Genomic DNA, 16072 nt, shown 5'->3' with positions numbered 1-16072 from the left:
ACGTTTATTAGCATTGATTTTAAGCTACTCTTATTTAAGTAGAAGTAAATGTCTTACCAATGTATACAATGTGAATTTGCAACCACCTTTTATATCCGAACAACTTCTTGTGGAATAATGGCAAAAGACCTAGTGACTTGGTGTTTTGAAAACTAGACAGCTTTCACGTGTTCCTTATATAAACATTCGAACATTATCTTCCATATTTATAATTCTTGCATCATGTTTTTTTTATACTACTAGGATGGCAAAAAAGCGTGCGTTCCAATTGATTCTATGGTCGCATCGCTAGCGCGTTGCCGATCCCATCTTCGACCCTTCCCAGGAGCTCCATAGAGCCAGGAGTTACCACAACACTCAAAGGAACACAATACTAATTAAGACCAATATTATTTAGCTGTGATCTTCTGTATTGTACAGGTACTTTCGTAGTTGACAGGGCATAGCAAGATATTTCCTGCTATGCTCTACCTCATTACTCAATATTATATTATTTTTAACACAATAATAATATATAATAGGAGAATATACATAATATGTAGGAGAAGGATCGCAGCTTAATCCACCATATTGCTCGACTGCGGGTTGGTGGATATGTTCCCTTCACTATGGGTAACTATCGCTAACAGGTATTTAGGATAAAAAATGGGACCGACGGCTTAATGTGCTCTCCGAGAAATGGCAGATTCACGAGGACAGAAATTCAAACCGGAAAGAAATATTGGTACAAATGCAAACATCCATCTCGATCGGGAATCAAACCCGCAAACCAAGAGCGTTTCTTGTAGATGTATAATTTTACAAAAAAAAAAATATATAAAAAATTAATAGTTTAATATAATTATTATTTTTTTGTTATACATTGCAATTATAGACCTACTCAACACATCTTTAATTAATTTTATTTAGCTGTTAAAATAACTTTAACGCGTATATAAATACAAATTGAATATAACATCATGTATTTTTAGTCACGAATACTAACAAAAGACATGTAAATACATATTAAGCATAAAATATCATTCGTTAAAGCTATAATATCGAGCTAAGTTCGGAAGTGGATGGCCAAGTTCGCAAGTTATCTCTATGCAAAGTCAAACAGTTGAACCGATGCTGGCTGATATAAACTCGATTGAAACACTAACAAAGTCAAGGTGTATTGAACTGTTTCTGATATCTTTACAGTTTTGGCTTTAAAAATTTTACAATGGTAGTAATAGAAACTTGGAAGAAGTATTTTTTCAACGACTGAAGTTGATAATTTTGTTGTCAATGAAATACCATTATATGCCATTTCAATATAATTATGTCAAAAGTGTCGAATGAATAATAAAGAATCACGATTACAATTCAGCCTGTAGCATGCCACTGCTGGGCATAGGCCTCTTTTTCCATGTAGGAAAAAAATCATCAACTACGCTGCTGCACTGAGGTTTGGCGGTTATATTTTTAACTATGTCTGAGTAGCGATCTTAAATAACGACCGGGATTGACAGCTTAACGTGCTCACCGAGGCATAAGGGGGATATCCACAAGGATAATCAACCAAAACGGAAAGAAATATTTGTAAAAATACAAATATGCATCACGAGCGAGAATCGAATCTACAATCGCGGAAGTGTGCGCGCCCAAACCGTGCACGGACCACTACACTACAATGATATTGATTAAAAAATCAAACAAAAAAAAAACACATCATTTTTTCTAATATATTTAGAATATAATTTAGGCAGAATTGATTGTATTTAAAAATGCAGTGCGAGCATGACAGCGAACGTTACAGAGTATACAACAAACATGAGCTTGTCTATGGCCTCCGCCAGTTCCATAGATTCGCTGTACTCTGTGTTGTCACTTTGCATTTCTTCTACTGCTCCACTTCGAGTCAGCACACTGGGTTCTTCGTCTTCCTGTCTTCCATAACACTCATCAACGGTTTCGTATATTTGACATACCTATTAAATTAATGAAAACTTAATTACAAAATTTTATTCCAAAAAAATTGTCTAAGCAACAAGCGTTGGCGACAAAATGAAAAGGTCAAAATTTGAGTTTCAATATAAATAATGAATTCAGTTGCTAAAGCTTGAGTGTTACTCCAAATATATTTGAATTAAATTCATATTACGATTGGAATTTATTAACTTAAAAAATAATTGTTCTAAAACAAAAAATAAATATCGACTTCAATTTGCATTGACAATTATAATATTAATAATATATTAATTATTAATTATAATTAATTATAAGCACAAAACAATTTATTTGGGATAATTCAAATACTACTCATCAGAACTCGCTCAAATTTAATTTGAACCACAACAGAAACGTCAGTTTTCTAATGAAAATAATTATAATCAAAATCGGTGTCTCCATTTAAAAGTGATAAGCAAAAGATAAGACACATAAAAAAAATATAACGAAAATATTGTAAGTAATAACAACGGTTTATCGTTTGCAGTTTTAAATCGTACACGAAAAGCTATCACAAAGTAATAATAATAATTCTCTTTATTGTACACCATTAAAAGAAACAATAGAGAAAAAAAACATAAAATGAAAGATGTATAAAGGCGGTCTTATCGCTGTTGGGTATAGGACACGACATAGAAACTGCAGTTAGGAAGTAAACAAATGATTGGTGTAAAAGTATGTATCATTAAAGTTATATAAAATAACTACTTTTACACCTTTAAAATTACCTTCAAAGGCGGCAAACAGAATAACGTCCTAAACCACTGCGACGTCAGCTGATTCTGTATAAATGTTGTCTTACAGAGTTTAGCGGCTAGTGACGTCATCATTACAACATGAATCAGAAGTGCCAGCAACACTCCCCCCAGTACAGTCACGTATAGAATCACTGGAATTAAATATTATTGAAAATTATTATATCGTGAATTAGAATTATTATTGATAACAATTTAACTAATAAATCGTTTATATTGAAGAAAAATAATTGGTAGAACATTATTATATTAGTATTTAATGTTTAATTTATACTCAAAGTTTTATTTTTATGTTTTTTATTTAGTTTTGTTATTTACAAAAAAAAATGTATTTCTTAACCGTGATTTTATAAATAGGCTTTTCATGTACAATATATTATGATATTATAAATGGTGTAGCTTTTTATAAAAATAAAAATAAAAACTTTCTGAAGAAAATCATCTTGCCATTCAAATATAATATAAATAAAAAGAAAAACTAAAATCCTCTTATGACCGGTAAAAACTTCTGTATCAATGATTTTGTTTAATATAATTAAAATTACTTACTAACAGAGGGAATTGAGTGACTCGGTACCAAAAAGTCGATATTGCACAATCCCATACAAATGACGACAGTACAACAGCCGTAGAACCAAACTCTCTTCATGTTCAAGCGATCACTCCAGAATGATAGGAGGACAAAGGTCACTAGTACTGTAATAAATATATTTTATTGTAAATAAGAAACAACTCTATATAATAATATTAAGTAGAAAGTTAAAAAATATTTTTTAAATCATTATGGCGTTTGTTTTATCAAGCTTTTATGCGTATAGATTCCTACGTATACTGCAAAAGAGGTTGAAAGTATAAATTTTGGAAACGATCTTGAATGTATTAATTTCTTGTTATTATAGACAAAAAAAAAAACATTTTCAGAAAAATATTTGCGGATGAAGTTAACTTATATTCGTGTATATACACATAACGTCCAGTACCAAGCTAAGATTAACAATTTATACTAAATTAAATGCAGTGTCATTTTTTTTTCATTTATTGTTAACACTATCAATATGAGTAGTTAGCCAAACTGTTCTACAAAATTTCTCTCTTAAGAACTTTTAGAAATAAATTTTAGAGGAAAACTTTTCATACTTTAATTTTACGAAAAAAAAAGTTTTGATTTTTTTTTTCATTTTAACCTATTATAATTTTTGAAAGAATCATCCTTTAAAGGTGCCCGATTGTTGATAGATCTTTACTTGAGTTGCCAACCTTAGGTACACCAAACTCTCTTCATAGACACGTGTGGGTAATTTTAAGTTATGTTTATTATAAACATATATGTAAGAAAAATTAGAGAAGAATGTGTGTATATTAAGCATATAAAAAAAATATATATACGCTTACCTAACAAAGGTGTGTAAAACACAATATTGTACGCAGTGGCCCTTCGTTTCAAACCAACAGTCATGACGAATCTGTCATACATCACTGTACTGTTATCATTTAAAGCATACAAATCATTCCAAAACGTGGAATTGACTACGCGTTGCGAAGTAGTTACGTCCCAAGCGTTTTGGATAACTTCATCTATCACTGTAAACTAAGAAATACCGATAGTTATTAGTTATAGTATTTATCTTTTGTTGCTAAAATAATATTTTGATGTAATTATTTTGCTGTACAATCAATATTTTTGATTAGAATTTTCTTAAAACAAAATGAATATGTTGTGGTATTCAATTAAATACCACCCCTATTTTAATGCGAATGTATTCATATTGGATAATGTGGGCTAAATTATGGACGTAATTTTTTTGTGTTTTTATATTATAATTATTTTTGCTTGCAAATGAAACAAACCGTCTTCGACACTGTCATCGACAAGTAATACAACGTAAGTAGACAAAAAAAAAATCAACAAACGCACTAGTCGTCACAACGATTTTCGAGGGTTTCCCTCGGTGTCTCAGGAATTCTATCATCAGATCCTGGTTTCCTTAGCATGGTACCACGTTTGGGTTATCCCAACAAAAAAAGAATTGTAAAAATCGGTTCATAAGCGATGAAGTTATCCCAGAACATACATAAAAATATCCTATGCATCCTATTCAAAATTTGGAGCTATATATATATATATATATATATATATATATATATATATATATCCAGATTATGAGAACGATATTAATAATAAAAAGAATATAAGAACCAAATTATCTCTTACCCCTTTCATTGCATCGCTCGAAGGGTCAAGTTGTTTTAGAAGTATTTGGTCCTGGAGTTCCCAGGGCTCTATAATTATTGTACAAACATACTCATCACGTGGCCATCTGAATTTGACAAATAAATTTGTACATGGAACATTATTATCTTATGAAAGATGCATAGTATTCTTAGATTTACCAAAATAAGAAAGCTTTGGTCAACTGTATTACAAGTCTTAAATCTATCATCTGATACAGAAATTAAAAATTAGTCAGATTTTTTAGTTCATACCTTTTGCAGTTTCTCAAAAAACATATATTTTGTAGTAAGGATTTTGAATTGATATTTCGGAAGCATCAGAAAATTGTGTCTTCTCAAGGTCACAACTTTTCGAAGACTCAATTTTTGATATGTTTATTAACTAGATTTACCTATTCTACACACGATATACATATATTAAAAACTTAAGCTACCAAACTTACTTCGTTATAGTATTCACGTAGTCAAAACACCAAGACTGAATAGTTGTCTGCATGTGCAAAGTTGCCTCACCACTATTCACGACTGTTATTAATTCAGGATTCTTAGAGTCTAACATACTAACTGTATCTGAGCTGAAAAATGATAAATAGCTAATTATATAGTAATATATTTTTAACATATACACACGGTGTTCCTAATGTAGTATAAGACGTAACCCAGTGATGTATGTATTAAAAATAAAGAATATAACTATTGTGTTTTAAGACGGCAGCCGTGTGGTTGCGGCAGTAAAGAATGTAGCCACCCCCTCGTGGGTGTCGTAAGAGGCGACTAAGGGATAACACAGTTCCACTACCACCTTGGAATTTAAAAAGCCGACCGATGGCGGGATAACCATCTAACTGCTGGCTTTGAAATACACAGGCCGAAGATGGGCAGCAGTGTCTTCGGTGCGACAAAGCCAGCCCTGCGGTCACCAACCCCGCCTGCCAAGCCTGCCCAGCGTGGTGACTATGGGAAAAACACATAAGTTGACGCCATTTTTGGCGTAAACTTGTGGAGGCTTATGTCTAGCAGTGGACTGCGATATGCTGAAGTGATGATGACTGATGATAAATTTATTGGAAATATTTTTGCTATTTTATAAACATTCGTTTTATAATCATAGCTACTATATATTTTTTGCAAGAATACTATAAATCTAATAATAATTTTTCATTACAAGCAGACCATTTTTTCTTGTACGATACTTTCAACATAAATAAAGATAAAAAATGATAGAAAATCAATCGTTACTTAAAAACTGATAACGTAGGAGTCCATATTTGTCCTTGACGAAATGTGAGGTAGGTCGTTCCATTGAACTTACTTGGATTCCATGCCATGCTATTGTCTGTCCATTTCTGTGAACAAATTTTGTTATTTATTTTTAAATATACATTGGCTTAGATACGAATAATGAAACTTATTAGTTGGGGAGTTAAAAAACTTTATCGGTCAAAATAAATAAGTATAATAAAACTCTCACTTTCAAGAGTTATGTTTTCAATAATAAAAGCTGAATCTTAAATAATTTTAACAATAAATAGTAAATTTGTTTACATATAAATTTTCACATATCAAAAAATAAAACAAAATTAATCTTATATATAAAATTCTCGTGTCACAATGTTAGTTAACATACTCCTCCGAAACAGCTAGACCGTTTTTTATGAAATTTTGTGTGCATGTCGGATAGGTCTGATAATCGGCCAACATCTATTGTTCATATCCCTAAGTTATAAGAGGGGGAAAAAGGGAGTTTATAAGATACGTGACAAAAGAACGTTTGCGGGGTCAGCTAGTATCTCTATAAAATAATACTAACATGATTCATTAATTACTACACTAAACCAACATTTAAACCTAAATATCAATAATTTCACAAATATATTTACTCAGCTAAAAATTTATTTCAAATATTTTCGAAAACCACAAGAATTTAACATAAATTATTATACCAAATAAATGGTCTTTGTTAGCGGTAATAACAAATAGAAAGTTCTGCAAACAAAACTATTTGTGGGTTTCAACTTACCCTAACAATGGACACTCCAGTACTGAGCTTGGATTCAAAGGCGTCGTATGTGATACTCGTGACTATAACTCCCATGTTTACTGTGAATTTTGATTCGGGAGGTAAATTTGGATCTCTATTAAATAGCAGAGTTCGTTTTAACACCTCAGAGCTTGATAGCGTTTTTTCAACCGTTTGAGAATTGGGTGTTACTGCAAATAATTTTAAACTATAAGCTAATTTACGGAATTCAAGATGTACAGTATTATTTGAAGTGGATAGAAAAGGCTTAATAAATAATATATACTTAAATGAATAGGCTGAGCAGACTGACTGACTGACTTAAATTAATAATACTTAGTGCTTTAACACAGTTAACTTATCAGTTACAAGTCTTCTGATTTGTTTTTGATTGTAAAATTAATAGGTGTTCAAACAATAACAACAATAACAAAAAATAAAAAAAATCGTCCTGGTATAATGGTGCGTGTAGGCGCGGTTTGCGAGTTCGATTCTCATTGAAATTTTTCACGTTTTTGTTATAGCCTATACCTAAATTTAAATAAATGCGATTTATATAATGACCCAAATAAATATATTTCTTTCTTAAGTATAGAATAACAGAAGGCGCCTTCTAATTACGATATCTGCCGTGTTCTGTATTTGAGGAATTCCGTGATAAAATCACCACGTGTTCGACATGGCGTCGAGACAGACACGAAATGTATGGTACAAATGTTACGAATTAAATTCTCATTTCACACGATTTAATTTATGAATTTTATGTAAGTTCTTATTGAAAATGCAATCAAAAGTTTTTAGGTATAAAGATAAGTCTAAATTGAAAACATTTTTTAATCACTACATGTTGTATTCTCCTAGCGTAGGATATGTCCATACTAAATATTTAAAAATAGCCATAAATGTGCCAGTAATATTTTATTTTAAAATAAATATTCAGATTTGGATAATTAAATGAATTAATAAATTATTGTAACGTACGTCTTACCATCAAAACTTAAGATAAATGTAATGACTGAAATATATTTTGGTAAATATTTAACTAAAGCAATAAAATAAAACATTTAGAGTTAAAATAAGATAATTATTAATACTCACCATCAGATCCATTAGCCAAAGGTATTGGACAGTCGTAAAGAAACTTGGCTTCGACTCCATTCCATGAGGCGAAGCTAAAGTATCGTACACTTATTGGATCCATATCTTGATACGAAATTATCGGTAATATATCACCCTCCCGCCCGAACTCAATTAGACCGTCTATAATTAAAGTAGGATAATTAAACACTCCTAACGTTAAATGATGTGTCTATTTTTTATTATTTATGAAAAGTTCATTCATAGGCGAGTCGTCTAAGAAATTTAGCTGTATGTGAGATACAAATTTTGTTTACCAAATGAATTGAAATAAATAAATTAATTCATAAATATTTCACACATTACATAAATATATTTAACGTACATACATGGGGTCGTCTGTTACTATAGTACGACTTATATGTATACTTTTTTGTAATAAATGTAAATACAATAACTAGATGTATAAATTAATATAAACTATACTCAGAATTCGAGCGATAAGGGTATCCGCAATATCTAGAGCAGAAAATAATGTAAGCACAGAATGAGTCAACGAGCTACCCAAATTATATTACTTTTCTTAATTAAAATTGTAATATTAATTAAGAATTTTAAAGATTAGTTACTCATAAGCATATGTACAGCAGCAATTTCATTTTGTTTTAACTTAAAATAGATAATTATGTTTGCTCGCAAACGATAAAAAAACCGACTTCAATTACATCGACATATATACAACGATAATACAACGTAGGTAGACGAAAAAATAGTCCAGTAAATACGCGTTATCAAAGATTACTCAAAGAATTGTAATCAGATCTCGATAAAATATAAATGTGACCACATTATCTACATCGGCTTTCGATTGAAATAAAAATCATTAAAATCGGTACAACCAGTAAAAAGTTATGCGGTATAATACAACGTAGGTTGACGAAATAATAATCAAGTAAAAACGCATTATTAGATATAACTCGAAAAGTAGTTGTTAGATCTCAAATAAATTTAAATGGGACCAAACGACATGCACCACCTTTCGATTATTATTATTTTTACCGAAATTGATCCACCCAGTCAAAAGTTCTGAAGTAACATACATAAAATAATACAAATACATTGAGAACCTCCTCCTTTTTTGGAAGTCGGTTAAAATAGGGCAATTTTAAAAAAAGGCTCCATATAAGAGAATGATTGGGACTTAATCTACCACGATCCACTGCAATCCACTGCAAGTTGTGGAATTACACTACCATGGATAACGATTGCTATCATGTATCCAGAACAACGAAAACTTACGATTTTACTTCCTCTACTAGACATAATAGATGCTTACCAGGACTGATATCCAGACAAAAAAAAAATAAGTACCTACGCAAATGTTTGGACTGAGCGGGAATCAAAACCGTCGATTTTAAAGTAATCTTTTCTAAGCACTACTCCATATTCATATAACACCATAATATAAGATTTAAATATCTAATACAACTTCTAAAAACTATTATAAAATAATATACTTTCTCAGAATATTTCTTTTTGTTGTGGAAAATTTTAAGATTTACTTTAAAATAATTTTCGGAGTTGGTGAGCAACAGCCACAACGCGAAGGAATAGTGTGTATTACAGTAGCATTTTGGTTTTAAGCATTTCTCAAAGAATTAAAAGAAAATCTTAAAGCTAAAACAGAAAATTGCTTATTTTTTAGAGGTCCGTTCTTTCTTAAAAATAACTTTTTACCGTAATATTAATCAAAGAAAGAGTAGAGAAAAAATAACGAATAAAATATGAATTTTTATTTCAATAACTAAGTACCAAGATCGACTAAAATAAAATGCAGATCGCTTTTCTTGATTACAAAATTAAATTTAAAATAAAATAGTTAACTAAATTTAAATATTAATTTATTATAAAAAATAATCTTAACAAAATAACAAAGTAACTTCCACATTATATTTTCGGTATTGCTTATAAATCAAAATTGACTTTACCTAAATATCAACAATAATTGTATTTGCTATATACGACAGATAACCGACTTAATCGACAAGTAAGGTAACTTACGCCGAGTTGCACGAAACAAAATTAAAATTTTTGTAGAGATTAAACTAATTTAATCACAAGAATTTCATACAATTGCGATTAAATTAGTTTAATTACTACTTAAATTTTAATTTCTTTTCGTGCAACTCGGCGTTAGGTAGTCAAAAAAATAGTCAATTAAAATCATTAAACCAATTATAAATGGTACCACACGATAAACACAAGCTTTTAATAAAAAAAAAAACTTCATCAAAATCAGTACACCTAGTAAAAATCATTGCTATACATATTTAAAAAGTTGACTCGTTTATCTTAATAATAGATATAAATAAAATAATTCACCTTTGAAAAATAAATCAATATTATATTATATTTAATAATAGAAATAAATACAATAATTTACCTTTAAAAAATAAATCAATATTATATTATATTATATTTAATAATAGAAATAAATACAATAATTCACCTTTGAAAAATAAATCAATACTATATTATATTACCTTCGGTTATTTTAATGTAAAAAGCTCTGAAGTTAACCGGAGATAGAATGCCGACGGTCTTCGCGGAAGCCCTTGCGTTTCTTTTTAGGTTTCCTCTCAGCTCTGTAAACTTATTTGCTCCACCACCAACAACTAACGAAGAAAATAAAAATAAAATTCACTCTTTAGAAAATATCTTTTCGTTTCTTAGTATTAAACGTGTTTAATTAATACTATTTTTTAAATCAACTTCGAAGAATTAATACGAATAGTGGACGCCCTTGAATGTAAACAATGAAAAAATTGGATTTGAAAACTATAAATGCTTAATTGGTATAAATCTTCAAGCCAAGCTAGAATTGTAGCACTTTATCAAAATATTGTACCTACTCCATATCTATTTTGCGGATATCATTTACGTTCTCGTGTACAGTAGCATTCGTGGACTATATTGTGTTTTCTTTTTAATTAATTATGGTACTGAACAACCACTAAAATTCAAGCACGAGTCAAGTTAAGTACGTATACAAGCCGGCGCGCACGCATATTAATAATAATAATAAACACCTCAAATTCATCAGTCCCCACTACGATTTACTCCTGTGTGTAACAAAAACTTTACTGGTCCGGAAACACACAATACACAAGCACAACTGCCCAGACCACGGTAGACATCTGGATGGTAAATACAAGTATATGCTATTTGTAGAAATCGAACTTGTGTTGAACAAGCCAGTGTTGTGGCCGTTGCGCTAATCTCATCTCTAACTTACCGATTTCATAAACAGGGTCTGAAGCGTCAGGCCTAGAAACTGATGACAGAAGAATGTGACCGTTACTAGCCGCTAATATAGCCAGGTGCATTTCGAATACTATACTCGGATCTGATCGTAAATCCTTTCTATCCTCGTAGTCCACTCGATAAAATGTGTCATAGCTGTAACCGTGCTGACTTACATGCTCCTTGCATTGCTTTGCCACTGAAACATTACAGTCGTTTTTTAATCTCAGCTGGCCTTTTACAAAAGGAATCAAAAAAAAACAAAATAAAAATAAAAAACTTAAACTGAAGTTGGTTTTAAAAGCACTGTTGAATAGTCATTTTAAAAATTATAATCAACTTGGTTTTTAATAAATTAATTATGGTTAATTTGAAGTTACCACCAATTTTGAATGTAGATTATGCTGAAAAGAATTGGCTCAGGGAATTGGCATGAAACTCAACAGTTACTCTAATTTAAAAAAAAGGAAACAATTTAATATACATAATTAAATATGATATATCTGTACTAATACTAACTACTAATGTAAGGTTTCACATAACACTGGGTATATTATATAAGTTTGTAATGTGCCCAATGTTAAGATACAAAAAATTTTATTTTATTGATTGATTTTTTTTTTGCTACCTTAACTTTCTTTTATCATTGTAGTTTTTTTTTTTAATTAATTTGTATTATTATTTTTATAAATGACATTATGTTGACTTTTGTTAAGTGTTTATATCACCTTATGACGAAATAAATGTTTTCATTTCATTTCATTTCATAATTATTAAAACTGAAGAGTTTTCCTATCTCCTATTGTTTTTCTAATTGTACTAGTCTCAGGAGCTACTAGTTAGAATTGAAAATTATTTTTGAGCTAGACAGTCCATTTACCGAGGGAAGGCTCTGGGCTATATTTTTATGTAGATTTTTACCGGAAATTAGTGCGAGTGAACGCTCGGCACAGCTAGTATAACATAATACATAGACCACTACATATCATGTATAAAGACAGCGCCAAAAACCCACACTTCTTTATTATTTAAATAATCAAGGTCAGAGTATTCTTTGGCTATTAATTACCTTTACGATAGTCGTTATCGAAGTACTCAGAATTAAAACCAAACTAAAATAGTTTTGATGTTTTTTAAAAATAGAATTAAGCCTACAATGTCATCTTTTTAAATATATTTACATAATTAAGACAAATTATTTTAATTATTAAATATAAAATAACATAATAATATAATTTTCAAAATTATTTAACACTCTTAACACAGCAAAATTAAATCGAAATAAAATGTTTAAATGAAAATGAAATTCAATAAAATCAGCAAAAGTTTTAATCATTAATATCGAACACACTGGAACTGATCAAGTCGTTTTGAATAATTGAAATGATCTCAACGATCGCTTCACGAATTTTAAATGTTCATTTCGAAGACTGCGAACTTCGTGGAAGATTCCAGATGAAAAAGTTCCGTTCAATAGAAACGTAAATTAATCTCATTATCTATTAAAGGTTTTTTTTTTCAGAATATTTTTTCCAACTATTTATTATTAATGTAATATTTTTTATTTATATATAATGTAAATTTATAATTTTATAAAATTTCAATTGTGCGGAAGTATAAGAGATGTTTCAAAAATGGATCTAACTAATCAATTAGCATTTCAATAGAATATGGAACCGAACACAAGATACAAAAATAGAGTTTACTATTTTAAAAAAATTGCAACAGAATACAGTATCAAGTGACATTTATTTATCCAGCTTTAAAGAAAATGTTCTTAATAAAATTTTACTACTACCAAGGTAAATAATAGTCATCAACAGTATCTGTAAATTTGTTTCTTATTTCACATCAACAAACTGTTCAAGTTATTGGTTACTGTGAACTGTTGATGAAAGTTATACAAGGAATGTTTCGTAGGTACCCGACCTACTCAAATAAGTGAAATCAGCAATGTTTAAGTCAAATCAGAAATGTTTTATCAAGATGAGTTTTTAGAATATCAATAAGTTAACATTCTAGACACGATATGTTTGGTCAGGTATTTTGAGTTAAAGTAGGTAACGACGGTAAAAGATTATCCAATTTCAGACAATTTTGTCTATATGTCATCATCATTTTAATACAAATTAATGTTGCTAAACGCATAACTCGAGAAGGGCTCGAACAGTTCGGCTATTTTTTTTTTGTATGTTCTTTAAAGCCCACGAAAGGTATTAATACAAAAAAAATAAAAAATTAATTTTTACTACTAACTTTTTACATAAGTCTGCCCGAGCAGCTAGTTAAAAATAAAACCCAAAATTTGACATAACCATACCTTTGTTATACAAATATGTAAAATTTATTGATATCTCATCTTTACTGCAATATAAAAAACAATAAACAATTTATAAATATAAACATGAAAAAGTTAGATTATGAAATATGAGATGGTTCACATAACCAAGAATTAATTAAAGTAATTCTATTTTGTAACTAGCTGTGGCCGCGACTTCGTCCGCGTGGAATTTAACTGAAAAGCTATTTTTCAGCTCGCAGAGTAATAGAATAAATAAATTTCTAAAATAAAAGTACCCTAAGTTACTCTTTACTACATCAGCTATGCCAGTGAAAGTCCCGTCAAAATCAATCCAGCCGTTTCAGAGATTAGCCGGAACAAACAGACAGACAGATAGACAGAGAGACAAACATTGTAAAAAAACTTATTTCGGTATATGTACCGTGTATACATCCATATGCGTTTAGTAAAAAGCGGTTATTTCAATACTACAAACAAACACTCCAATTTTATTTATTTGTATAGATAAGTTAATTGATTAAATCAAAATATGATAGATATACACTCGTTTTTTAATTGATTTAGTATTAAATCCATAACATAACAATATCAACATCAAAATAGTCTATTAACGCAATCATTTTAATTATTAATTACCGTCTTCTATAAACTATTTATCGAAATTTTCCGTATTGGAGATAGAATCTCGACAATGATTCATTAAATAATATATGCTATTATATTATTGGAAACGACATAAAAGCTATTTTTTTAATCTATAACATTGATTCACTTCATATTTTTTTTACTAATTTTATCGTCTATAATATTTACAATATATAAAATAATTAAAAATAGCAATAAAAAAAACACTAAGGTTTCAACCTGTGCTATCGTAGTCTAATTATACATATTCGTTATTTATTAATGGTCACAGACAATGTACAACTTCTCTTTCAATAACTTAAAATATTAAAATTACGTATATTACGTTCAATTTACCAATAAAGACTACAGTAATAATAAATATTAAGTTATCTTTGTCAGTCTATAATTAAACTGAATTACATTTTTCTTATTCATGTTATGATTTTATTTTTTAAAAACAAATCACAATTAGAGTAATAATAGAGTAACATATATTTTCAAAATACACAATATAAAATAAAAAGATACAAAATATTAATAATATAATATTATTAAATAGGTACTTACTGTCATACGTAAAAGTAAAATTCGAATCAGTTCGAACAAATCCTATAATTATCCACACACAAAACAATGATGCACACTTCATTGTCACTTGATAGAGCCGACAGTTTTTTAATTTAAAATATTTTTCTTTTGAAATACAGCTGTAATTAAAGCCACCATTCCGTAGAATTATTAGTTCAGAAGTATACTGGCGACATACATGAATGCATAGTGTACGTTTAAATGGTTTGAGTACTAGCTGTGAATTCATATTATTTTTTTATTTTTTTATAATTTTTGACAAACTTATAATATTCTAATTTTTATCAAATGATAAATGCAGACAATAGTAACAATTAATTCACATTAAAATTAAAATGTACACAATATAATAAATCTGTCTGATGTCTGGACACACACAAACGCTCAAACTACAATATAGGGCCTACAAAGATAATTTTCAGGAGTATAGATCAAATTCGCAATCGTTAGCACAAAAGGCTCTGATCACTTTGCTTTCCCGTTGTAAATTTTTTTTAAAGCTAAATAATGCATCTTTTATGTTTTGCAACATTCCATTTTAAAGTAATTTTTTTTTGTGTTCGTTATTGTCAAGACAAGTTAAGAAAAAAGATAATTGAAAACAAGTCGATATAATCACAAAAGAAAAAATCCCAGTGGTTAAATACTATTTAATTAAAATTATTTTCTCGTGTTGTAACCATCGCAACGCAGACGGAATCCCAGAGGAAGTGTAGCCACGGTTATCGGCCGGATGTGTGATAAATAACAGCACGATGTCACACTGTAGCAAAAATATTTAATTTATTGTACGTATCTTATCCTAGGATAGCCATTCATTTTAAATATCATATTTCTCAAATGTTCCACTGACATATTTTATGCATAGGTGATACACATGAATTTATTCCTTTTACTTGCATCTGCTTGAAATCGCACAAAATTGTCCACGTACATTCTTTATTGCTTATTTGTGGTTAGTAAATTGTGAGTTCTTATCATATTTGGTTTTGATTCTCATTATATTTATCATTTCACTATGAAATAATAAATACAAAACAATTAAGTATTATGTATATTCTCTATTAATGACTTGTTTACCGCGGGATTGAATTTAACCTCATCATATTTCATATTATCATCATATTTTCCTTCGTAATTTCTAACTTCGAGACACTGAAGTTGATTTTAATTAGCCTTTTACCGTTATTTGGC

At 29.4% G+C, this 16072-nt stretch overlaps 1 protein-coding gene across 1 annotated transcript; it reads right to left on the bottom strand.

The window, feature by feature from the left end:
* Nucleotides 1–1691: 1691 nt before the first annotated feature.
* Nucleotides 1692–14947, bottom strand: LOC123664552 (acetylcholine receptor subunit alpha-like 1). Its single transcript, XM_045599083.1, has 12 exons — nt 14858–14947; nt 11354–11560; nt 10602–10733; nt 8080–8241; nt 6982–7172; nt 6201–6307; nt 5405–5536; nt 4942–5047; nt 4122–4317; nt 3279–3425; nt 2703–2863; nt 1692–1955 (listed from the first exon to the last, which is right to left on the bottom strand). The coding sequence occupies exons 1-12, from the start codon at nt 14937–14939 to the stop codon at nt 1746–1748; spliced, it is 1833 nt and encodes a 610-aa protein (XP_045455039.1). The 5' UTR covers nt 14940–14947; the 3' UTR covers nt 1692–1745.
* Between the last annotated feature and the right edge of the window lie 1125 nt (nt 14948–16072).

This window comes from Melitaea cinxia, chromosome 22 (genome assembly GCF_905220565.1).
Source record: "Melitaea cinxia chromosome 22, ilMelCinx1.1, whole genome shotgun sequence".
NCBI lineage: Eukaryota > Metazoa > Arthropoda > Insecta > Lepidoptera > Nymphalidae > Melitaea > Melitaea cinxia.
This window is presented reverse-complemented; position numbering and strand designations above follow the sequence as displayed.